Raw genomic sequence first — 24,826 nt, 5'->3', positions numbered from 1 at the left:
TGGGGAAAACAGTAGCCTCGGATTCTTGGCTGCCATCACTAACACAGATTAAAAACCCCACAATTTGCTAATGAGAATGTGTGTGGGGGGGAATGGGCAAATCTAAGAGTGCAGGCAGGTACTCCTTGCCAAAGACATTTACCTAGCTGCTGAATCCAGCACCCGTAGACATTTGGCAACCCGGGCAATTGCACAGTTGGCCCATGTGGTTGGTTTCACTCTTTAAATATTGCATATAAGGGGAACTCTGTTGCTTCTATACCTTTATTGAAGCATTGTGATCCGAAGGAGCTAATTATGGCCTGGAAGTGGAAGAGAATTTCACATACAGTGGTACTTTGGTTTGCAACCGTTTTGGATTACAACCATTTCAAACCCTGAAGTGTGTGTCCCTTTTTTTGGATTACAGTGGTACCTCAGGTTAAGTACTTAATTTGTTCCGGAGGTCTGTACTTAACCTGAAACTGTTCTTAACCTGAAGCACCACTTTAGCTAATGGGGCCTCCCGCTGCTGCCACGCTGCCGGAGCACGATTTCTGTTCTCATTCTGAAGCAAAGTTCTTAACCTGAGGTACTATTTCTGGGTTAGTGGAGTCTGTAACCTGAAGCGTATGTAACCTGAGGTACCACTGTACAACCCATTTTTTGGGGGGGATTACGACCAATTCTTTTTGGAGGCCCCGTTGGCGAAAGCGCGCCTTGGGTCACAACCAGTTTTGGTTTACAACCGGACCTCCGGAACGGATTACGGTTGTAAACCAAGGTATCGCTGTAATTGCATTTTGAACATTGCAACAGAGTCAGATCATTGACCCATTGTGCTCAGTGCTTCAGGGGTTTCCAGACTTTTTAGGCACCACCCCCTTTGTTCCCTACTCTCCCCCCAAAGACAGAGAAAATGTGTATGTGCTCCCTTTGCTTTTTCAAGAGCTCTGAGTATAAGATCCTGTAGAATTAACCTGAGCCTTGGAAAGCACATAGAGTTGTAAAAGGAAGTGGGAAAGAGGGTCACTCTTCCAACTTCCTGTTTCAGCACGGTGTAATTTTCAAGGGAGAAAAAAATGTAGGCACCTCATGGCCAAGGGGGCAGTGAGTTCTTCCAGCTGTTTTGGACTACACCTCTCATCAGGCCCACCCAGCATGGGGAGTGTAGTCTAAAAAAGCAACTAGAGAGCCCCAGATTGGTGAAGATCTTGGAGAACTTCTAGATGTTGGAGAAAATTGGTGGCAAAGCATTTTTCTTGGAAGCAGAAGGACCCAGGCTCATTCCTTAGCCTCTTCAGCTGTGTCTGGGAATGTCCCTCTGTCTGAAACCCAGAAGAGTCACTTCCAGTCAGTGTGGACGGTACTGAGCCAGATGGATTAAGGTCCAACTCTGTCTAAGATCGCATCCTGTGTTCCAGACCCGTTGCTTAAGATGAGGTTGCTAATCTAGCAAGCGTGCGTAGATCTGCTCTTTAGCTGTTTGGCGGTACAGTTGCCGTCGTCCGAAAATAGTTCTTAAGTGCTTTGAAGAGATTAAGCGGGGCGTACTTGGGAAAGAAAAAGAGAGCTCCATTGTTAGGCTTTAAGAATTAAATGTCCTAAACCGCCAGAATTGTTGTAATTGAAAAGGAAAAGGGGGGAGGGATCAGAAGGCTCCTATTAACACAGCCTACTAAAGAATGTCGGGAGATTATTAAAAGGAGAACCCTAATAATTGGCAGGATAATCTGCTCTGAATGTGAGCAGTGCAGCTTTGCTTGAGTTTCTAGGCACAGTTTGGCAGTTCGAAGGGGGCACAGATGTGAATTGTTTATTGAGCCAAGTTTAATTTACAACTTGCCCTCCTTTTAAAAAAGATTCCGAGTTTGACAGCTACCTGCACAAATGAAAAAAGAGCCCATCTTTTTTCTTTTTGTAAAGCGCACACTTCCTTAATATTAACAGATCTTACCCACCCGCCCCAATAATACTTTAGTTGTGCCAAAAGCCCATCGCAAAACATCCGGCCTGTTGGGTGAACATGAGTCCTTGTAGCTTTTAATGTCTGAAGGAGTGATATTGTCAGTAGCGCCAATTCCATCTGTTGTTGGATGCTTGCTTTGATACTATCCGGGAGATTAAGTGTCTCTTGAACTCATAAACTTGAAAGATGTGGCTGAGTGCTTTAGATCTGAAAAGGAAATATGATTTGGTCCACTTGGGTTGCATAGTGGCTTAGGATTTGACTTACACAACTTGCAGCCCATCAAGTTGAATGCAGCAGCTGTCCAGCGTTGACTGCCAGGTATATGACAACACATGCACAGCCTGTGTAATAACAACAACAACAACAACAACAACAACAACATACATTATTTATATGCTGCTCATCTGACTGGGTTGCCCCAGCCACTCTGGGCTGCTCCCAACAAATTATAAAACCACAGTAAAACATCAACCATTAAAAACCTCCTGATACAGATGTCTACGGAAGGTCCTAATAATCGTTTATCTCCTTGACCCAGAGGGCGTTCCACAGGGCGGGTGCCACTACCGAGAAGGCCCTATGCCCGGTTCCCTGTAACCTCACTTCTTGCAGCGATGGAGCCGCCAGAAGGCTCCCGTAGGCTGCCTTCAGTGTTGGAAATTAGCCTGGCGCCTTTTGCACCTGGCTGTAGGCAACTTGCAACAGTCAAGATCCAAGGATCTTGGTATGCATGAACCTCCAGATGATGGAGATGTTGGGCGCCAGGTTGGAACTAATCCCACATCCTGTGGAATTCTGCCTGCAATGTTTTATCGGAATGAATTTCAGGAACCCAATTTTTTTTTTCTGTACTAGAAACAGGGAGTAGCTCTAACCAGCCCAGCCTTGTGCTTCTGTTGCCTTTGGACCGCAGTGTGTTACTGAAGCATCAGAGAGGGAAGGCATAAGTGGAATGTGCCTGATCTACCCTCCCAGTCACTTAGTCGGGCGCTGCTTGTGTGTGCTTGGAAATGCAAGGACTGTTATTGTGGTGGAATGAGCAAAACAAGATGTGGGCTAAGCAATGTAATTACTTTTCCAAACACTCAAGGCCCTGGTTAGCTTGCTGGCGGGAACATACCTAGAAGTGTTAGTCATGCATCAGGCTCTGAGACAACGAAATGGGATCTTCTTGCCCCTAGATGAAAGAGGCATGCAAATGAGGTGCTGTGCTCAGGTGGACGCAATGAAGTGCAGTCTCCCCTTTGCTGTAGGCATCCCAGATAAGGACAATACCTGTGCTTCTGCAGTTGCCGTATTGGAGTTGCTGAACTCATTCTTCTGGACTCTGTATCTACAATAGGGCGGCAGGTGTTGCAGCAAAGAAGTGTGTTCAGCGTTAGAAACTCAGGTATAGGCATCAAATGGCTCCTGAAACCAGGGTTACAGTCACCAAAACAGAATGTCTAGTTGCAGTTTTGGGGCCAGACGGCTCAGAAGTCATATTTTTCAATACGACTTTTTGGTTCCTGACATTCGTTCTGATTGTGCAAATAAAATATCACGGGTAGAATTCTACAGGGTGTGCTGCTAGTGTGTGAAAACGGCCCAGATCCAAGCATCCCCAGGCAGGCAACTCCAGCCGGTGGAGATGTCAGGATTGCCCTGCACACTACCATTTGGTAGCCAAGCTCCAAACCCAAAAGTCCTGTTCCGATGCATTTTGTCTTGCCTGCTGATGACATTGCTGATGCCTTTGCTCCTTTCGTTTCATGCCTCTTCTGGTTCTGCGAGACCAGGTGGGAGGGGAGCTTGTTACAGCAGGAAGGGGAGACACCCTGTCTTCTTCACCAGCTGGACCCATCTCTGCTTCTTGGCCTCCCTCCTCTTCTGCTTCCTTTTCTACCTCTGATTCCACACTTCCCTCTGCCACAGCCTCTTCCTGCTCACTAAAGCCGGTTACCTCTTCAGCTCCTGACACCTCCATTCCCCAGCCTTCTCCCTCTGACCGGTCATCGTCATCCTACCACCACTTCCCAGGATCTGAACCTTCTTCCCTTGGAGGTTTCCCAGCTGGTTCCTCCCATCATAACTCTGCATCCAACCAGTCTGAGACAGTCCTATCAGCAAACTCAGGAGGTGAGTGCCATTAAAACACAGGAGCAATTTTCCAGGCTGAGGGCTGCATTCTAGAGGCCACTCCTATCTGGGATGGTCGTCCTCTTCCACCGAGCGCGCAGCTTTGGGAGGGACGCACATGGAGCGGTGAGGGAGGAAGGGGACACCCGCCTAGCCAGCCAGATCGGCCGAATCAACCCTGGCGATCAATGGGGTGACAGATGTCGCAGCCAGATCGCCCTCACATTACCTCACATGAGATCATTACCCCACTCTTACTTACCATCCCAGGCCGCCCATCTGAGGCCACGTTGTTCTTTCTTTTATCAGATCAAAATGATCAGACAACAGCAAAGGTTGCTAGGTTTATCGAGGGTGCAGTGAGATTAAGGGCCACTATCTGAACGATAACCTTGGTCATTTAATTGCCCTGTTTACCCACTGCTGTCTTTTTATTTGTATATATTTTATTTGTATATATTGCTTGTTTTATGTTGCTATGGCTGTTGGCTAACGTGACATAAAGTTTATCTATCTATCTATCATCTATCTATCTTTTAGAGCTCCTGCCAACCTAGCAGTTCGAAAGCACGTCAAAGTGCAAGTAGATAAATAGGTACCACTCCGGCGGGAAGGTAAACGGCGTTTCCGAGCGCTGCTCTGGTTCGCCTGAAGCGGCTTAGTCATGCTGTACGCCGACTCCCTCGGCCAATAAAGCGAGATGAGCGCCTCAACCCCAGAGTCGGTCACAACTGGACCTAATGGTCAGGGGTCTCTTTACCTTTACCTTTATCTTCTAGAGGCTACATGTCAGAGGTGGGCATGGCCAGAGGCCATAGTGGGCAGGACAACAGGTGAGCCTCTTAGCTTTGTGCATCAGTTGAATCCCTGACTAAGGACAGTGGAACCCCTGCACAAGGACTTTTTCTTGTGCAATGGGGGCTTCCCCCCATCCTCCCCCTGCACCCCCCCTTGAAATTAGTTCTGTAGAGGACGCTGGAGAAAAGCAGAGATCCAAACGCGAACAGTATTATCAAAGCATCAGTGACAGGGGCAAGTCTTGTGGGTCAAGGAAAGAGATGTCTCTGAGATATCCGAAGCGGCTGGTGGCTACTGCTTCACTTTAGAACATAAGTAGAGTTCTGTGCTGGATCAGGCCAGCGGCCCACATTCCCCAGAATCCTGTTCTCACAGTGGCCAGGCAGGATCTTGGCGAAAGCAGGGCACACTCTCTGTTCAGATTTCTTGGCCTATAGCCGCTGATAGACAAATGAAGCACGAGTCTCATGGCTTCCTCAAAAAACAAAACATCGAGACCAATGACCGTCGCTACCGTAGCAAATTAGATAAGTTAATTAAGACCAACTTGGCCCACTTCTTCAGCACGGCTGTGTTTCAGCCATCTGCAGCTCGGCCGCATCTCCATAGCCATCTGGTTAACACATTTTGTTAATCCTTAACTCCTCTCCCCTGCCTTCTGTTTAGCGTGGATTGTAAACTCTCTGAGTGGGGACTGTCCAGGATGCGGTGCCTAGCAGTTTCTGGGTAAAAGCGTCTGGCAATCCCCCCTCCCATGGGTCTCCCTATTTGTTTAGATTCAATCATTCCTCTCTGCGCAAGAACATTTCCCTCGGCACGTCACGGAGCTCCTCGCGTGCTGTTCTAGGATGCCGTGCCAAAACCAATTGTGCCGAGAGCTGTTGCGGTTGCCTGCAGCGCTGAGGGCTTCCAGACTGGCTTGAGCTTATGAGTTATTTTGGAAATAAATTAGCCTCTCGATGGCCGTCATCATGCCTATAGCGAGAAGCGATTGCAGGAGAGCCATCAGAATCTACAGGCAGAGGAAGGGGGGACAAATGGCAAGTTTCTGGGCATTATATACTTTGGAAAGTCGTGGCTTCTCCTCTAGGAATGCTGGGAACTGTAGTTTAAGGGTGCCAAGAGTTGTCAGGGAGACCACCAACTGCATCTTGTGGCAGTGAGTGCCGTAGGTCCCCTATCCGTAATGTGAAAGTCATCCATTAAGTCCTGAGTCCATTGTCAACCAGCTTCAATGAGCGAACCAAATTTTTACAGTTAGAGAAGGGAGAAATAATTCCTGCGTTCAATGCCATTGTTAATCTTATAGATCTTTGCCATATCTCCTTTTGGACGCATTTCCCCCCCAACCTCCCCCTAAAAGCTCACAGATGCTTTACAGTCTTTCCCTTAGGGAAGACGCTCCAATCTTTCTATCATTTTAGTTGCCCTTAGAACAACACCAGGAAGGTGCCTTATGCGTTTTCAGACCATTGGCCCATCAAACTCCATTCTGCACTGAGCCAAAGTCTGCAGTTCCTCTCTGCCCCCCCTTCTGCTAACAAACTTCATAGAACCAGCTGCATGGAATTATCAAATAAATCCTTAATCTGCAGGCTTAAAAAGTTTCTTTCTAAACGGATAAGATTATCAGAGACTGGCAGGGAGGAGGGATAAATTCTGTGGCAGGTTTAAGCAAAGTACACGGGGAGTGTGTGTGCGGGTGCATTTTGCAAAAAAGCCTTCAGGGAAATGCTTTCGCATTTGTGGTGAGATCCCAAGCAACAAGGCTGGAAAACATTGCAGCCTGAGACCTTGAATAGCCACTACCTGTTCGTGTAAGTAGCTCTGGGATCTGTGGGCCAATGGTCTAGCTTAAACTTAGGCAGAGCTGGTGCACATATTTTGTGTGCGTACAGATATACATCCTGTTCTTGGTAAGCCTACTGTGGATTTTTGCATATACCGAAGATTCATGCCTTGCAGGGGGTCAGACTAGATGACTCAAGGTGTCCCTTCCAACTCTACAATTCTATGAAATCAGAAGTGCCCCTTCAGCTTTTGTGCTGCCCTGGCCTCAAGGAGGAATTTGGAAGCTCCCACTTCCTGCCGTTTAGGGTTTGGATGAAACCCTAAGTCATGCCTAGTCTTAATTATGGTTTGTTAGAACCACCTGCCGCCTGGGGTATTGCCCCCTCTTCTGGGTGCTGCTGTTTCATAAAAATATTGACGCACTGGAACATGTCCAGGAGAGTTTGACATAGTTGGTGATGAATTGGGAGATGGGAGTTCCATGAGGAGCACTGGGGATGTTTAGTCTGCTGAAGAGGTCAGAAGATAGTGTTTCTCATATATGTGAAAGCCTGGCTCAGAAGGTGGAGCAAGTCTTGTTTTCTGTCATGAGTGGGAACAGGGCCGGATTTAGGTTTGATGAGACCCTATGCTACTGAAGATAATGGGGCCCTTTATGTCTCCAGCTGTCCTTTGACAACAACAAATTGTTGCTGTTTTTGTGTGTGGAATATATGCTATATATGGTAATTTATGGACCTAATAGGTATCTAAAGCCATTTGCACATAATAAAATTTGTATTTTGTCAAAGTAATTTGATTTTTAATCTTATATTTTGGAAATTTACATCCAGTTTTTCCCCCTTTTAATTTTTTGGGGCCCCCCAAGAGAGTGGGGCCCTAAGCTATAGCTTGTTTAGCTTATACAGTGGTACCTCAGGTTAAGTACTTAATTCGTTCCGGAGGTCCGTTCTTAACCTGAAACTGTTCTTAACCTGAGGTACCACTTTACCTAATGGGGCCTCCCGCTGCCACCGCACCGACGGAGCACGATTTCTGTTCTCATCCTGAAGCAAAGTTCTTAACCTGAAGCACTATTTCTCGGTTAGCAGAGTCTGTAAGCTGAAGTGTATGTAACCCGAGGTACCACTGTATTTCCTTTAAATCAACTGTGAAATGAGGGTCAGGGCTGGCCCAAGGTATTTTGCCACCTGATTTGGTGGAGGAAATGATGTGGGCATCACCACCAAGTCAAAGTGCACAGTACCCAGGACTAGCTCACTTATTCTGCACTTAAGAAAGAGAAATCTCCTGCTCTCTGGCAGTAAAAATATAATGATAATAAATGAAGTGACTCAGAATGTGTTGCCTGTTAATGACACCCAGAATCAATTATCTGTGATGAAAACTTCACTCTGCCTATTGATAGGGCCAGTCCTGATGGGACAGAACTACACATTCAAAGGGCCACAGGCGCTGCCTCATCTCCACAATGTGTGTTTCAGCTTACTTACCCAATAAACTGACATAGCATGTTTCTCGACCTTAGACCATCCACTGTCAGGTGCAGGGGAACACAAAGCCTAATGATATATGCCAAGTTTACTACTACACATTATGGACGAGGAGAAGGTGATTGGGGACTTCATTTTCAGTGTCAGCTCCATGTCCTCTTGTAACATCTACTTCACCTTCAATGCAGTGCAAAGGTGAATCCATGGAACTGTTTGCCACAAGCTAACCCCTGAGATAAGGCTTCAGAAAGGTATTTCAGAAGGTAACAGACGAATAACGTGGGGCTACCTTGGAAGGTGACCCAGAAACTACAACTAATCCAGAATACAGCAGCTAGACTGGTGACTTGGAGTGGCTGTTGGGACCGCCAATCCTAAAGGATCTACACTGGCTCCCAGTACGTTTCCGAGCACAATTCAAAGTGTTGGTGCTGACCTTTAAAGCCCTAAACGGTTTCGGCCCTGTATACCTGAAGGAGCGTCTCCACCCCCATCATTCAGCCCAGACACTGAGGTCCAGCGCTGAGGGCCTTCTGGCGGTTCCCTTACTGCAAGAAGTGAAGTTACAGGGAGCCAGGCAGAGGGCTTTCTTGTTAGTGGCACCCGGCCTGTGCCACTAACAAGATGTCATGGAAATAACCACTATCTGATTTTTAGAAGACATCTGAAAGCAGCCCTGTTTAGGGAAGTTTTTAATGTTTGATCTTTTATCATGTTTTTCATATTCTGTTGGGAGCCACCCAGAGTGGCTAGGGAAACCCAGCCAGATGGGTGGAGTATGAATAATACATTATTATTATTACCTGGATCAGCAGATTTATGCTTTGAGATGTTAAAATCACCATCAAAGCAACCTATTTAAGGGTGATATGTGTGCACATATATATCTATGCGTACATATGTATATGTATACATATGTATATGTTTTTACCTTCCTTGGCAGGCTGCCTTACCTAGCTAGTACTCCTGTGGGTGCCACTTTAGGTAATGGGGCCTCCCGCTGCACCGCTGTGCGATTTCTGTTCTCATCCTGAAGCAAAGTTCTTAACCTGAGGTACTATTTCTGGGTTAGCAGAGTCTGTAACCTGAAGCGTCTGTAACCTGAAGTGTCTGTAACCCGAGGTACCACTGTACATAAATCCAGCACTGGGTAGGAACCAAACCAGCAAGTTCAAATGACAAGAACTCTCTGATTGCACGAGTTGCTCAATAAGAGTGTACTGCCTTTGAAAGCAGCAGACTATTCTTGTTTAGATTTTTAAAAGCAGATTCTGGATGGCTATCAGCAGGCACCAGGCATATTTTGCACCTGTCTTTCGACTATAATGGTACCTCTACTTATGAGCACCTCTGGTTACGTATCCTTCGGGATACGCATGTGGCAAACCCGGAAGTATTTTTCCAGGTTTCGCCGCATGCGCAGAACAGGCACCTCCGGTTGCAAAAACCTCGGGATCCGACTGGAGCTCCGGAACGGATCCGGTCTGCAACCGGAGGTACCACTGTACTTGTGACCAAGTGAATATGTTGCTCCAGACATCACCACCATTTGGTGGCGCATGCCTAGGGATCATTGGATCTGGACTGTTTTCACACACTAATACCCCCATCCTGTAGAAATCTATCAGTTCTGTTTTACCTGCCCAATCAGGATGAATTTCTGGAACCAAAATGCTTTTTCTGTGCAGCCTCAGCAGGAGCAGTCACCATTAAGAAAAAGAGGTCGGAATAGGCCAGTCTATATGTGGACTGTCCCTGGGTCAAGTGACTTTTCTTCTTTAAGTTCTCAAAACTCTTAACCTAGCTCAAGGTTATTATCTGAACCACCCAGATGTTTCACTTAGAATCAATCTCAGTCGGTCCATCATTTGAAAAACAAGACGTTCGAGCCATCTAGCCCCAAAATGGCAACTAGACCAGGAGTAAACCTAAGGCCCATGGGCCACAAGCGGCCTATGTGGGCTGTTTAACCGGCCCACGACTTGCTTCCGCAGTGCCAGAAATCGCATCTGCGCAGACGCCGGAAATCGCGGCCGCACGTGCGAAATCCGGCCCACAGAGGGATCACCGCTGGAGTGAACCGGCCCAGTCGAGGTAAACCTTGCTGACCCCTGAACTAGACATTCCGTTTTGGCAATTATAACATTGGTTGAAGAAGCCATTTGGCACTCAGCTCCTATATCTTGAGTTTCTAATACTGGCTGTCAGACAGGGATTCTACAACATGGATTTCCTACATGATCAGGGAATCCAGCATCATAAAGCTGCGGTCTATTGAATGCAGAAGTGAAAGCCTCTGAACTCTTTGTGCACTGAGGGGACAGCCAGACACAGGCACAGACCTCAGATGATATAGGTAGTCAGTAGCTTTCTGTTTAAGTGTTAGACATATTTAAAGAATATATTGTCTCGTGATATTACGGAATTGAATAAATCAGCCGTTTTGAGTCACAAGTAAATAAAATATGTAGCTTGTATTCACCCGGGATGTCTCCTAGCAAACCTACTTGACTCTTAAATGTCTAATTTCTTCATTTGCAGTACAAATTTGATGTACTGCATTTTTTCCTTCTGAGAAAATGGCTATAGAGAGCCCAGCCCCTCACCATATCCCCCACGACAGTATAACTTCCCTGAGAACATTGGATACAAATTCAATAAATAATAATATTAATAACGAAAGCTTGAAATGTGGACTATTATTTCACCATTGTGGGGAGGGCTGTGACCAGCTGACCGGTGTGCCTGATCATAGAATTGTAGCGTTGTAAGGGACCCCAAGGGCCATCTAGTCCAAACCCCCACAGTACAGGAATCTCCTGTCCAAAATGGGACTCGAACCCACAACCCGGAGATGAAAAGTCTCCTGCTCTCTTGACTGAGCTATCCAGCCACAGCACAATCAGTATGCATGGGTTGCCTCTAAGGACATGACATGCAAGTTTGAAAAAAGGTTGTGTGAGCTTGAGAAGGTCCCTTACACCCCTGGTCCAACCTAGCTCAGTTTGAGGGCATCTCTCCATGGATATTGACAGAGGACTTCGCCACTTCTCCCATCTGAGCTCCTTTCAACTCATGGTATGAGTGATACGAACCTGAGACCTCTTGCATGCAAACCAGGTGTTTTACCACTAAGCTACATTCACCTCCTTGCCCGAGATCCTTCTGAAATATCTTGAATGCCTCTTGAGCTTTTCTTTCAGCATGGATTAAATTGTTTCCCCGCTCAGTTTTCTTCTAAAATTCCATTTTCTGCCCGCTAATTGTATTTCCACCTCCTCACTCCCCCCCTTGGTTTCATGTTAAGTTGTCCCCCTTTCCCCAAGTGCTGCCTATTAGCCAGCCTGCCTCAATTTTTTTTGAAATGGCTAATCTCACGGTTTCTGCGGCTCCCGCCCAGCGTAGACTCTCCCCGTTTTAATTTTGTTTAGACTTCGATTTTAGACTTCGATTTCTTGCCTTTCATCTCCTTTATATATATATATTTCGACCCTCCCTCCCACTTTCAACTTTCATCCTCTCCCAGGGAAGGCGCTTGTACCTCTTTGCTTTTAGTGAAACTCATTTGCATTCTTGAGACTCATTGTTTATGGCAGAGGACTAGTAATTTCCGAATAAAGCGTTCCCTTTTCTCTCTCTCCCGACACCACGCGCCCTCCGAAGGCTTTGCTCAAATTTTTCTCTGTTTGCACAAAGAAATCGCAAAGAATAAAGAGCGGTACTAGATTTTATTTATCTTATTTTCAAAAGGGTAAGGAGGAGGAGAAGCGGTCTTCCGCCTCAATCAATGTGCTGGGAGATTTGTCACTGGGAAAGTAGGAATGCAATAACTCTCAGTCTGCCTTCTCCCCAAATGATTTGATAGGGGTGGGAGCAATGCAGGAATATTTCCCCCCCCCCCCCCAGTTTTGGCTTCCGTGTTTTCATCCTGAGTTTGGGTTTGGAGAGTGGTAAAATTTGGGATAATTGATGTAACCGCGTCTTTCCCTATTTTGAAGTCAATACAGTGGTACCTCGGGTTACATACGCTTCAGGTTACAGACTCCGCTAACCCAGAAATAGTACCTCAGGTTAAGAACTTTGTTTCAGGATGGGAACATAAATCGTGCTCTGGCGGTGCGGCGTCAGCAGGAGGCTCCATTAGCTAAAGTGGTGCTTCAGTTTAAGAACAGTTTCAGGTTAAGAACAGACCTCCGGAACGAATTAAGTACTTAACCCGTGGTACCACTGTAGTTGTTGACTTTTATCCTCCACTGTATTTGGCTTCATATTTGGCATGTTTGCAATGTGTGTATGGAAAAAGTGGGGTTATTACTATATTGTTGTCGTTTAGTCGTGCCCGACTCTTCATGACCCCATGGACCAGGGGTCCCAACATCAGGGTCTTTTCCAGGGAGTCTTCTGTTCTCATGGGGTGGCCAAAGTATTGGAGCCTCAGCTTCAGGATCTGTCCTTCCAGTGAGCACTCAGGGCTGATTTCCTTCAGAATGGAGAGGTTTGATCTTCTTGCAGTCCATGGGACTCTCAAGAGTCTCCTCCAGCACCAGAATTCAAAAGCATCCATTCTTTGGCGATCAGCCTTCTTTATGGTCCAGCTCTCACTTCCATACATCACTACTGGGAAAACCATAGCTTTAACTATACAGACCTTGGTCAGCAAGGTGATGTCTCAGCCGCTCTCTGACAAAGAGATTGGGCTGGTATATAGTAATATAATACAGTGGTACTTTGGGTTACATATGTTTCGGGTTACATATGTTTCAGGTTATATACGCTTCAGGTTACAGACTCTGCTAACCCAGAAATATTACCTCAGGTTAAGAACTTTGCTTCAGGATGAGAACAGAAATCGTGCTCCGGCGGCGCAGCAGTAGCGGGAGGCCCCATTAGCTAAAGTGGTGCTTCAGGTTAAGAACAGTTTCAGGTTAAGTATGGACCTCCGGAACGAATTAAGTACTTAACCTGAGGTACCACTGTATATTACTATATACCAGCCCAATCTCTTTGTCAGAGAGCGGCTGCGTGCTTCTCAGCCCTTTCCAGTTCCTACTCACCAGGGGAATTTAGAGGAGCAGAATGCAATTACCGGTGTTGAATTGTAGGCAATCGTTGATCAATAGGTATTTTCCTTATAATCAGTTAGATTCTCTTGTTTGCCTTCGTCTTGTGTGGCTCAGTCAGCGACAGGCTCCAGTACGGGGCAATCAAATTGCAATCTTGCTAACTCCACTGTCTGTGCCACTCGCTGTCCGTGCTGTTGGGTTATCAAGTATTTTGGAGAAAGAAGTGCTAACTTTAACATCTTCAAGTGCCTAAGGTGAGAAAAGATGTGTTTTGCTGGGCTGATTCATACCCTAGTTGTTCGTTTGCAAGCATGATGCAGAGGTGCATGTTTCTGAACGTGCGGCAGTTGTGCTTCTGGCATTAGTGATTTCTGGCACATGGCCACGAGCCTCCTTGAGAGGCACACTTCCTCTTACAGTCATACCTCGGGTTACAGATGCTTCAGGTTGCGTTTTTTCGAGATATGGACCGCCGAAACATGGAAGTACCAGAATGGGTTACTTCTGGGTTTCGGCGGTCGAGCATGCGCAGAAGCACTAAATTGTGCTTTGCGCATGCGCAGAAGCACTGAATCGCAATCCGCGTGTGTGTAGATGCGCCGCTGCGGGTTGCGGATGTGCATCCTGCGCGGATCATGTTCACAACCCAAGCATCCACTGTAGTTGGATATTTTCTGGTGTGGAATGTACCTGTATGAATAATGTGGACATTCCTGCTGCTCTAAAAGTACAGATTCATACTTGTGGCAGAGTGGCCATGGTTGCACAGCACAATAAACCAGGGTTGCTGGCTAACCATGGTTTTCTGGTTATGAGCAAACGTATAGGCAGTGTTAGAAACTGGGATAGAAAAGCGAGGAGCCAAATGGCTCATGAGACCTGGGTTGTGGGCACCAAAACAGAATATTTAGTTGCCAGTTTTGGGGGGAAGTTGGCAAAAGACTTTTTATTTATTATTTTGATAAGCATGAACTAATACACAATTAACATAAGTGACAAATTGTTCATATCACATTTTAAACAGAATTTGTTAATACATGTTTAATTCAGTGTTTGCAATAAAAAAAATTGGTACCATACAGTCATACTTCATGTTACGTCCGCTTCATGTTACGTTCTTTCAGGATACGTCCCACGGCGACCCGGAAGTACCGGAAAGGGTTACTTCCGGGTTTTGCCGCTTGCACATGTGCAGAAGCGCAAAATGATGTCATGCAAATCGCAACCCGCGCGTGCGCAGATGCACCGCTGTGGGTTGCGTTCTTTTCATGTTGTGAATGGGCCTCTGGAACGGATCCCGTTCGCAACCAGAGGTACCACTGTACTTCAGTTTTCAAAATACTTTAACTCTTTATTCTTAAACTCCTTAACGTATTGTCTGTCCTTAACATATACTTTGAGGCTTCAGAGCACATAGATTTCAGTAATACTTGAGTGTCAGCCAGGTGCAAAAAAATGGCACCCTGACTTTTGGAGGTACTCGCAAATGGAGAATCTTTAGGTGTGAAATGCTCCTGGTGCCCTGCTAATTTCAAACCCTGCCTACTGGTGGACCCTGCTTGGCTCTTGCTGAGGTATAAGTGGAATAAACTGACAATGGATGGCTCAGTGAGTGGAGCGTGAGACTCTTAATCTCAGGTTTGTGGGTTTGAGCCCCACATTGTGCAGAAAGATTCCTGCATTGCAGGGGGTTGGACTAGATGACCCTGGTGGTCTCTTCCAACTCTACAGTTCTATGAAATGCCATTTACCTTCCCGCTGGAGCGGTACCTATTTATCTACTTGCACTTTGACTTGCTTTCGAACTGCTAGGTTGGCAGGAGCAGGGACCGAGCAACGGGAGCTCACCCCGTCGCGGGGATTCGAACCGCCGACCTTCTGATCAGCAAGTCCTAGGCTCTGTGGTTTAACCCACAGCGCCACCCGCGTCCCTGCAACAACTCATAGCAGAACCTTAAAGTTGGCTGGGGAGCAAATTGGTAACTTGTGCAGCAGCTTCAGGAAAGGTGTTACATGTGTGTGAATGGGTCATAGAATTGTAGAATTGGAAGGGGACCAGAGCGTCATCTAGTCCAACCCTTAGCAATCTTTTTGCCCAGCGTGGGGTTGGAACGCACAACCCTAAGCCTAAGAGTCCTGTGCTCTACCAACTGAGCTATTCTGCAGTAAGTAGCCCAGCTATGGCATTCTGCCCTGGTTGCCGTTCCCAAACCAAATCGACAAGGGCGGCGTCACACAGAGACCAGTTGCGTTGAATGATCTGTGTGGCTTCTCTTGTAAGAACACTAGATTGAGAGAAACACTTTCTCTGGGAGAAAAAGTGGCCTTTGGTCCTGCCGGGCACAAGCTTGAGCGGTCAAGTGATAACTTGCGCAATGGGTTTCAGATCATTTGGAGACTCCGTTCAGCTGTTATCGACCTTCCATTCAGCCCAAACTCCTGAGTTTAGTGCAGAAATAAAGGAGGGGAGATGGTGTTGTCTGTTGTATTACGATGACACAGCTGGGTGAATCGCTAGAAGATGAAACTCTCAAAGTTTGACCAGCGCTTGCTACCGAGAGAACATTGTTTCTTCAGCTGCAATGAGCCTTGAAATACCAATTGCCTAGTAAAATGAAATAAAGAGGTAGAATTTGTATCGTAGACAAAATAAGAAACACTTGAACGCGGGCTCCTTTTTAAATAAGATTTGTGAAGAGGATTTGCGTCTTGATCAAACATTTATATAGAGTGTTCATTAACTGCTTCTTATTGAAAGAATGCGGGGTGGGGTACAAAAGCATGAATAACAAGTAATCCCGCCCCCCTCCGCAGCATATTAATGTAATTTAAAACCAGCAAATAACTTTTAACAAAGTGCAAGAAGACAAAAGCAAATTAAAAATGCCCCAAAAAAACCCTTAAAGCAGGCATGCTCAAAGTCTATTATGGGGGCCTAATCTGGCCCTCTGGCTGGTTTGATCCGGCCCCTGTGGCAGTTTATTTATTGGGGTTAAATCCCAAAAAAAGCTCAAGAAGTTCAAACCTAAAAAAAAGCTCAGCAACCTTGGTCGGCCCTCACGTATGTTCAGTTCATCAAATCTGGCCCTCTTTGGGAAAAGTTTGGGCACCTTTGCCTTAAAGTGAAAAATCGGGCAAACAACTAAGGGCAGTATTCAACTAATTTATTGCATTAGTAGGGCGAGTACTAACACGTGCAAGAGGATTTCCCCCTCCAAAGAATCATGGGAATTGTAGTTTCCCCCTCATGGAGCTACAATTCCCAGTACCCTTTACAAATGGCAGTTCCCAGGATTCTTTGCAGGAAAGCTACACACTTTAAGTGCATGGGTGCGCATGCGGCTGTGGGTTGCTAATCTTGAGCAACAGCTAGAAGACTGCTTTTTCCTTCATTCTGGCAAGGCCAGCCCTAACAGTGGGTCGAATGAGGCGCCTCAGGCGGCGAATGCAGGAGGGGAGAAGCACAGGTGAGGGGTTGGTGTGTATGTGTCACATAGCTTGCCCCGTGCCCCACAAGCAGAGGATGTGGTCTTGTCGCCAGTGTTGAAGTAAGATCCAGCTCCGTCCAGTTTGCTCCAGATACTTGGGCGTCATATCCTCCGCCTCAGGCAGCAAAATGCCTTGGACCAGCCCTGTTCCGTTTAGCTGGAGCTGCCCTTTTGGGAAGGGATCAGAGCTCTGTGGGGCAAAGCACACGGTTTGCATGTGGAATGGGTTGTGGGCACCCCAAAAAAATACCCATTCCGCAGAAGGAAAAGCGGGCGGTGCTCAGAACCCTTGCCTCCAAACAGGCAACACATCTACTACACCACACTTGAAAACAGATGAAACAGACCCAAAAAGCAAGCAGCATCCCTTAAAACAGGCAACCTTCCCAAAAAATAAAAAATGCAGTTGTAGAAAAATGAGAGGGGCAGACAGAACCAGAGGGCGCCATGGCGTTTTGTTTTGCAAGTGGGATTTATGGACCTTAACCCACCCCACCCCCCGATGCTGGTGGCTGTTTTTTTTTGCTGAAAAGCACCTTAATTTAGAACGCTGGCTCCCTGCATCGGAAAACCTCATCAGTATACACTGGGCAACTGAAATCGCCACAGGAGCCTGGGATAAGCCTGTCCTCCTTTAACTCCAGAACAGTGCCCATGATTAATATTTATACGGAATGCTTTCATGTTTCCACAGCAAAATTGTCTTTCTATCAAAGGAAGTGGTGACTTTTCCCTGTTGAATCTGGGGTGTGTGTTGGGGGGGGGGACAGGGGGGTGGAGAAGGGATGAGATCCTTTTATATATATATAAAAAATGGTTTTCTGTATCTGAGACAGACATCAAGCCAGGGAGGGGGAAAACACACACATACCAGGCTTTTCTCTAATTTGGTGTTTCATTTTGTGAAATTGCCTATGCGGAGAAAAATAAAGCATTTACATGTATATGAACCAATGTTCACCAGCTCTTGGAAGGATGCCAGCACTCCCCGGGCCCCAAGAATGCTCTACGCTGAATGAGTAATAATCTACTGTTGTCAGTCCTGATTTATGGAGGGCTAGGCGAGAGCAAGTGTTTGCCGTCTCAAGTCGTCCCGCGCTCGGCGCGTCATCTCTGCAGTGCTGGCTTTCAAAAGTAGGAACTGGGAAAGACCCGAATATGCTTCTGTAGAGCCAAGAGGTAGTTACAGGGAACTGATTTCACATGTGCACGTAATGCAACAAGGTGTAGCTGTGCATGCCAATTGCCGCTTTCTTGGAACAGCCTTGCGCCTTTTATTTGTGTTATTTCGCGTGCTTTGTGGGTACGGATTTTTTTTAGCAGGGGAGAGTGGCAGCCGTCAGGCTGGCGGGATCTTACTTGAGCCAGCTTTGGAAAAGACATGCGCTCAGCATCAAAGAACCCAGAGCCCAGGAATTCCTTTTGAGGGCCAGAACTGAACTCGCAGTCCTTTCTACACAAAAACTTCCTCGCCAGAGCTTTCTCCATCTCGGCTGAATAATTGGAGGAAGTGCTATTGTTTTCGTCGCGAAGCAGTTTGGAATCAGGTCCTTGCCAGCCTACTTCAAATCGCCCAGAGTTCCTAACCTACCTTCTGTTTTAAAATGTGTTCTGAAAGCCGTGAGTCATAGTCTGTGATGGTCATGATATTCAAAATCTGCCCGTAGTAGCTATTTTCACACATTTGGGATATCACTTGTGGATAATTATTGAGTAATAAGCTGACAGGTGTCATGACTCGCCCTTAGAAATAAGTTCTGTTGGAATTTTAATTGTTTGCTTTGTTTATAATATCTCCTTTTTGTGTGTGTGTTCAGCCCCCAAAAGTCCCTCTGTTGTCTTTCAATTATAAGCATATATAAACACACACACAGAGACACACACACACGGCATTATGATAGAGCCATTTAATACACACTCAGAAGGAAACAGAAATTTGATTCAGATCGAATGCCTGGCAGAATAGTAAACCTGCCCAAAAACCATCAAGGATGAAGCTAGCTGGAGCTTGCGAGGAAGGGTGTTGGACCATCTTGGGTCCCACAACAGAACAGGCCCTGTTTGGAGTCCCAGCCCACTGTGCCTCTGAAGGCAACAATAAAAGTCTCAAATGCAGAATGCAGTGGGTTGTTGTTGTTGTTTAGTCGTGTCCGACTCTTCGTGACCCCATGGACCAGAGCACGCCAGGCACTCCTGTCTTCCACTGCCTTCCGCAGTTTGGTCAAACTCATGCTGGTCACTTCGAGAACACTGTCCAACCATCTCGTCCTCTGTCGTCCCCTTCTCCTTGTGCCCTCCATCTTTCCCAGCATCAGGGTCTTTTCCAGGGAGTCTTCTCTTCTCATGAGGTGGCCAAAGTATTGGAGCCTCAGCTTCAGGATCTGTCCTTCCAGTGAGCACTCAGGGCTGATTTCCTTAAGAATGGTTAGGTGTGATCTTCTTGCAGTCCATGGGACTCTCAAGAGTCTCCTCCAGCACCATATTCAAAAGCATCCATTCTTCGGCGATCAGCCTTCTTTATGGTCCAGCTCTCACTTCCATACATCACTACTGGGAAAACTGCAGTGGGTAGGGAAGCTCATATGAAGAAGAAGTGGTCCTTTAGATATCCTGGTGCCAAGCCATTTTGGGATTTGTGGCTAGTAACCAGTTCTTGGAAACGAACTGAAAGCCAGTGGTGTGTTGAACAAAACTGGATCAATACACTTCAGCCAGTGCTGTTTTTCAAGAAAAAACAGGTGCAGGAACCCACCGTGAAGTTGTTGCAGTAAGCCAGCAGGCGACTTGGGGCAGACCTTGAACAGATGCTGGTTTGACAACAGCCACATTCACTGCCTAGCTGGTTTGGGAGTCGCCCCTGGTTCTGGTGAAGGCCAAATCAATGTGTCCCTGACGCTCTCATTCTCTTAGATTTGGGCGGATGGCTAGGGCAGCTCAGAATGGCCATTGCGCAAGTGCGCACACATGCAACAGCAGAGGCCTGGCTAGAAAGCTTCAGGCCCACTGCCACTACACGGGAGATGGGTGGAAGAAAAGGAAATATGAATTGGCCCCGTCCTGTAGCTTGGAAAGGAGCAGCCAGGAGCAAAGTGGAGTCCTAGATTTTGAAAAAGTGTAGACTCGCACACACTGCCTGTTTTGACTTGGAGTGTTCGTTTTGGGCTTCTCAGAAGTACGTAAAGGCAAGAAGCGGACGGGGGAAGCACCTGCCTGCAATGGCACACACCTGCGAGATGCCCCGACTGCGTTCTGGTGCGCTGCAGCTGAAAAAAGGCACTGGCGGCAGCAACGCCTCAACAGAGCCCTGTGACTGAGCACATGCTGTATAATCTAAACTGGATGTGACCTGGAAATGATGAAAGTCTTAAGTGTTAGCTGCAGGATAATTTTGATCAGGTGAAATATTGGCACACTGACTTTTGCTTGCTTTTCTACTTCAGTAGAGGAACCTGCTGTAGCCAACTAAATAATAATAATAATTTATTTATTTATTTATTCATTCATTCATTCATACATACCCTGCCCATCTTGCTGGGCTTCCCCAGCCACTCTGGGCGGCTTCCAACAAAATATTAAAATACAGTAATGCATCAAACATTAAAAGCTTCCCTAAAACAAGGCTGCCTTCAGATGTCTTCTAAAAGTCTGGTACTTGTTCTCTTTGACATCTGGTGGGAGGGCATGCCACAGGGCGGGTGCCACTACTGAGAAGGCCCTCTGCCTGGTTCCCTGTAACTTGGCTTCTCGCAGTGAGGGAACTGCCAGAAGGCCCTGGGCACTGGACCTCAGTGTCCAGGTAGAACGAAGGGGGTGGAGACGCTCCTTCAGATATACTGGACTGAGGCCGTGTCCAGCATGTTGTTGGAGAGAGATCACAAATGATGGGTGGAATGTTGTTGTTGTTGTTGTTGTTGTTGTTGTTACACTCCCCCCCCTTTCCAAATACATTTGCTGTGCAAGAACCTATCGATTTGGATTTTTTAATTTTATTTTTTTAGAAGGCATATTGGTACTCCCACCTGGGTGACGATTGCAGCCATTTCAGATAACCGCACTATCTGAAAGCAGCTTCCTTTTAGCACGTTGCCACAGAGAGCCAGATCAGAAACGTGCGTGTGTGATGCGGAAGATCTATTGCATTTTTAAAAAGGAGGAGAAAGGCAGCCTCATTTCCATACATGAAGCCAATTGGATGGAGCTGTTCTGATGCCTCTTCCCTATCAAGCACAGGATTCCACCTGGAAATTCCAATCCTGGCAACAGATTCCCTCAGCAACCAACTATCCGTAGCTCAGTCTTTTTTGCACCAGAGAACAGCATCCGTTAAGAGTCTCTTCATTCAAATTCAGGATAAATCAGTCGCGCAGGCCTCATGTTCGCTGTAGGTCAGTCTATATATCTGCCTTTAAATATATCATTGTATTTGGCAAGGTTTGAGGTGTTCCCTGTGCCAGGTAGCTTGAGCCCTTGACACAAGCTCCCGAGGAACTAAAAATATTATTTCCGTTCACCTCGATATATAACCGGTTTGCAAGGCAAGGTTGAGGGAGAGTTCTATATCTGGCGCAGCGGTTGAAGCCGCAAAGCTTTTGGAAGACACACTAGCCCAAGGAAGATGTTTCCTGTCAGGCTTGGCTTAGCCTTTGAAGCGCTGGGGATTTATAGCAGAGAAGAAGTGCTTAATAAATGCGCCCTTGTTTTTCCTTTTAGCGAGGATTGTGCCGGAATAGAAACAAGAAAAATCGCCGCAGGCCGTGAAGTGATTCAAGTGTGACACTGTGAAAAGGCAGAACAGAAATCCTTAGGTCAGCTGTGGGAAACTTTGTCCCTCGGGATATTGCTGAACTACAACTCCCATCATGCCTGGCAAGCATAGCCAATGGCCAGGGATGATGGGAATTGTAGTTCAGCAACAAAGGTCCCCCGTGCCTTCCTTAAAGGTTAAGAGGCCTGGAGAATGTATTGTTGCATTCCAGGAATGATGTGGAACCAACGATGTGCTCCTCCAAAGCTGCATTAGTGCAAGGTTTGCCAAACTTATGTCTCCAGCTGCTTTTGGACTACAAGTCCCATCATCCATAGCTAGCAGGACCAGAGATGATGGGAATTGTAGTCCAAAAACACTTTTAATGGCCTTAACATACACATGCAAGATATGCCTTAGGTTAGGAGAAGCCAACAGGGTTGCTTCCAGAGGCTCCGAGCTAGAACTCCCACCACCCTCTCCCAGTGGGAGTTGTAGTCCGAAACGCCTGGCAGACAGCCAGGTTGGCAAAAGCTGACTCAATATCTGTGAGCCGAGGAGCCGTTGCTGCACAGCCAGTGGGAGGTAATTTTCTTTCATTGGTACAGCGACAGGGCGGACGGAAGAATGAGCTGCAGGATTTTGTTCCAAGCCTCCTGTTGTTCTTATTAAAGGGCAATTATGTCTCTGCCTTACCTGTCTATACCAGGCAGAGTCCTGCTGCTTGCTTATTTTTTCTTCTTCTGAGAAAAAGGAATGAATTTCAGCAAAGGGGATTCGGTTTCAGTTTTTGGTTTAGTTTTTTTTTTGTTCTGTACTGTCTTTATGTGTAGGATTAAGAGAGACTGGCAGGGATTTGATTGGCCACCTCCCCCTTTTTCTCTTTCCCGGTGCCCCCCCCCAAATCTGTTCTGGGCTGGAGGATCCCCCAATCCTCTGGAGCAGATTTGTGGGGCATGGGGCAAGGGGAGAAGAGAGTAAGAAAGAAAATCTTGTTGCACAGGTGGAGGTCTGGACACCTGTTGACGTGGTTGGAAACATTCCAGCCTAATGTCTACATTAGATCCCCACACACACCCCCAGTCAGTTTCAAATGATTGGCATGTCTCCAGCTCTGTGTGGAGTTTCACTTGCATGGCGGGGCTCCCTCTCCTCTCCCTGCAGGCCCCCAAAATCTACTTTGCAGGGTCCCTATACCCTCTGGAGCAGATTTTGAGGGGTTTGCCGGGGGGGGGGCTGGCTGCAAGGGAGAGGAGGGGGCAGTTCTGATGCTCAAGCAGAACAACAGCACTGGGTACCACCCACTGCTGCCCATATAATAATAGTGACAATAACAGTAATAATTATATCCCGCCCATCTGGCTGGGTTTCCCCAGCCACTCTGGGTGGCTTCCAGCACGTATAATAAAATGTCAAACCCAGAGGCCCATTTCTCTTTCCCGGGTCAATGATGCTTAGAGCCAAGCTACACATGATGTCTCTGAAGCAGGCATAGGCAAACTATAGCCCTCCAGATGTTTGGGACTACAATTCCCATCATCCCTAGCTAACAGGACCAGTGGTCAGGGATGATGGGAATTGTGGTCCCAAACATCTGGAGGGCCGGAGTTTGCCTATGCCTGATCTAAAGCAGGGCTTCCCAGGCTTGGACCTCCAGCTGCTTTTGGACTACAACTCCCATCATTCCCTAGCTAGCAGGGCCACAGATGATGGGACTTGTAGTCCAAAAACAGCTGGAGACCCAAGTTTGGGAAACCCTGATCTAAGGTGTGATATATATGCAACCTGCTCTGTCTGTCTGTCTAATAATGTGTGGAACTGGTAATTAACAGAATCCAAGCAGGTGTGGAAGGGGAAATTTAAGCCCCTGGCCTCCACACCTGCTCTGATCCCATTTATTATCAGCATCCTTACCAGCCGATGCAATAATAGGCATTTATAAAAATGAAACAAAAAACACCTATTTCCAGCCTTTGAAGTTGCATTATTCTCCTGCTGATAAATTGGCTGCTTAATTTGCTTTAGAACCAAACAAACACTTTTATTAGGTCCTTTCCACGCAGGCTCGGGGCAGGGGAGAAAGATGAGCTTCACCTCTTCCTCCTTAATAAAGCTAAACCCCGACATCTCCCCTGCCAATCTGACAAGCTGGAAGAGACTAATCAAACAAGCTTTCCTTCCAGTCGGGAAGCTCCCTGCGGGCAGCTGCCTAGGCATCACTTGGTAATTAGGGCTGAATTCCTCCGTCTGCTCACAGAGGAAACTCCTATCCAGGTGAATCTAACCGTTCTTCTTGTTCAGTTCTGCTCTCACTGGCCTGTTACGTGTGGAGCAGGAATCAGGTGGCCTGCATTTCAGCTCCAGTCTCCAAAAGTCCTTCTCCATAGATGGCGCTGAGCTGTCTTTGGCGAGTGTGTATGGGAAATAAACCTAGAATTAATAAGGATGAGATTCTCCTCCATCGTGTACAGTGTTTGCAATTAGACAGACGTGTTTTGCAACCGGCGCAGGTCCAGTTGCGACTGTGGAGATCTCTGGGTGTTACGTATCTCCACCTGGCTGGTCCCTCCAGCTTTCTCAAGCAGGTAAGCAGAAGAACTTATTCATTGCATTTATCTCTCACCTTTTTCTCCAGGGAATCCATGGTTCACCCCCCCCTCCTCAGTTAATCCTTGCAATGGCCCTGTGAGGTAGGTTAAGAGCAGGCATAGGCAACCTCGGCCCTCCAGATGTTTTGTGACTACAACTCCCATCATCCCTAGCTAACAGGACCAGTGGTCAGGGATGATGGGAATTGTAGTCTCAAAACATCTGGAGGGCCGAGGTTGCCTATGCCTGGTTAAGAGGCTGCGACTGGCTCCAAGGTCGCCCAGGGAGCTTCCTGACTGAGTGGGGATTTGAACCCCAATCTCCCAGGTCTATACTATAAATTAAGGAGGTAAATAAATACGGGGAAAGCAAAATGTCATAGAGAAGGAGCTGAAATATTTTCCTTGAAGCTTGGAATTGGTTTTATTCTGGATTGTTTTATTTGATGTTTTAATGTGTTGTACACCACCTTGAAACTTTTTCTTTAAAATACAAAGAGACATAGAAATGAAACAAATAATAAAAATAGAATTAATAAACCTCACTGATTTATTTATTTTTATTAAAAAAGGCACGTAGACATTCTGTTTTGGCGACCGCAACCTAGGTTTAAGGTGCCATTTGATGACTAACTTATATATCTGAGTTTCTAACTTCTCAGTGTACCCTTTTCCCCTGGCATGCGAGCAGAGAGAGCGATTTCAGAAACCAATATCATCAAGGAGGTTGGGAACATCCTCTCCTTAAGGCAGGGATGGGGAGGCTGTGACCTTCCGGGTGTTTTGGATTAT

The 24,826-nt window shown here is 46.7% G+C and overlaps 1 protein-coding gene across 4 annotated transcripts in view; it reads left to right on the top strand.

Moving 5' to 3' along the window:
* SMCO4 (single-pass membrane protein with coiled-coil domains 4) overlaps positions 1–24,826 on the top strand; it is a 48,731-nt gene that overhangs the window by 5,447 nt on the left and 18,458 nt on the right. Inside the window, exon 1 of one of the 4 annotated variants that reach the window (XR_008330106.1) lies at positions 20,612–21,087. The exons of 2 other annotated variants lie outside the window; for them this stretch is intronic. Coding sequence is in view for 1 of the 2 variants with exons in the window: in XM_053385593.1 (XP_053241568.1) it covers positions 21,075–21,083 (9 nt within the window). In the remaining variant the exon portion in view is untranslated. Of the gene's footprint in view, positions 1–20,611; positions 21,088–24,826 lie in introns of those variants that run through there. One more of the 4 variants, XM_053385593.1, reaches the window with a different exon arrangement.

Source organism: Podarcis raffonei, chromosome 4 (assembly GCF_027172205.1).
Source record: "Podarcis raffonei isolate rPodRaf1 chromosome 4, rPodRaf1.pri, whole genome shotgun sequence".
NCBI lineage: Eukaryota > Metazoa > Chordata > Lepidosauria > Squamata > Lacertidae > Podarcis > Podarcis raffonei.
This window is presented reverse-complemented; position numbering and strand designations above follow the sequence as displayed.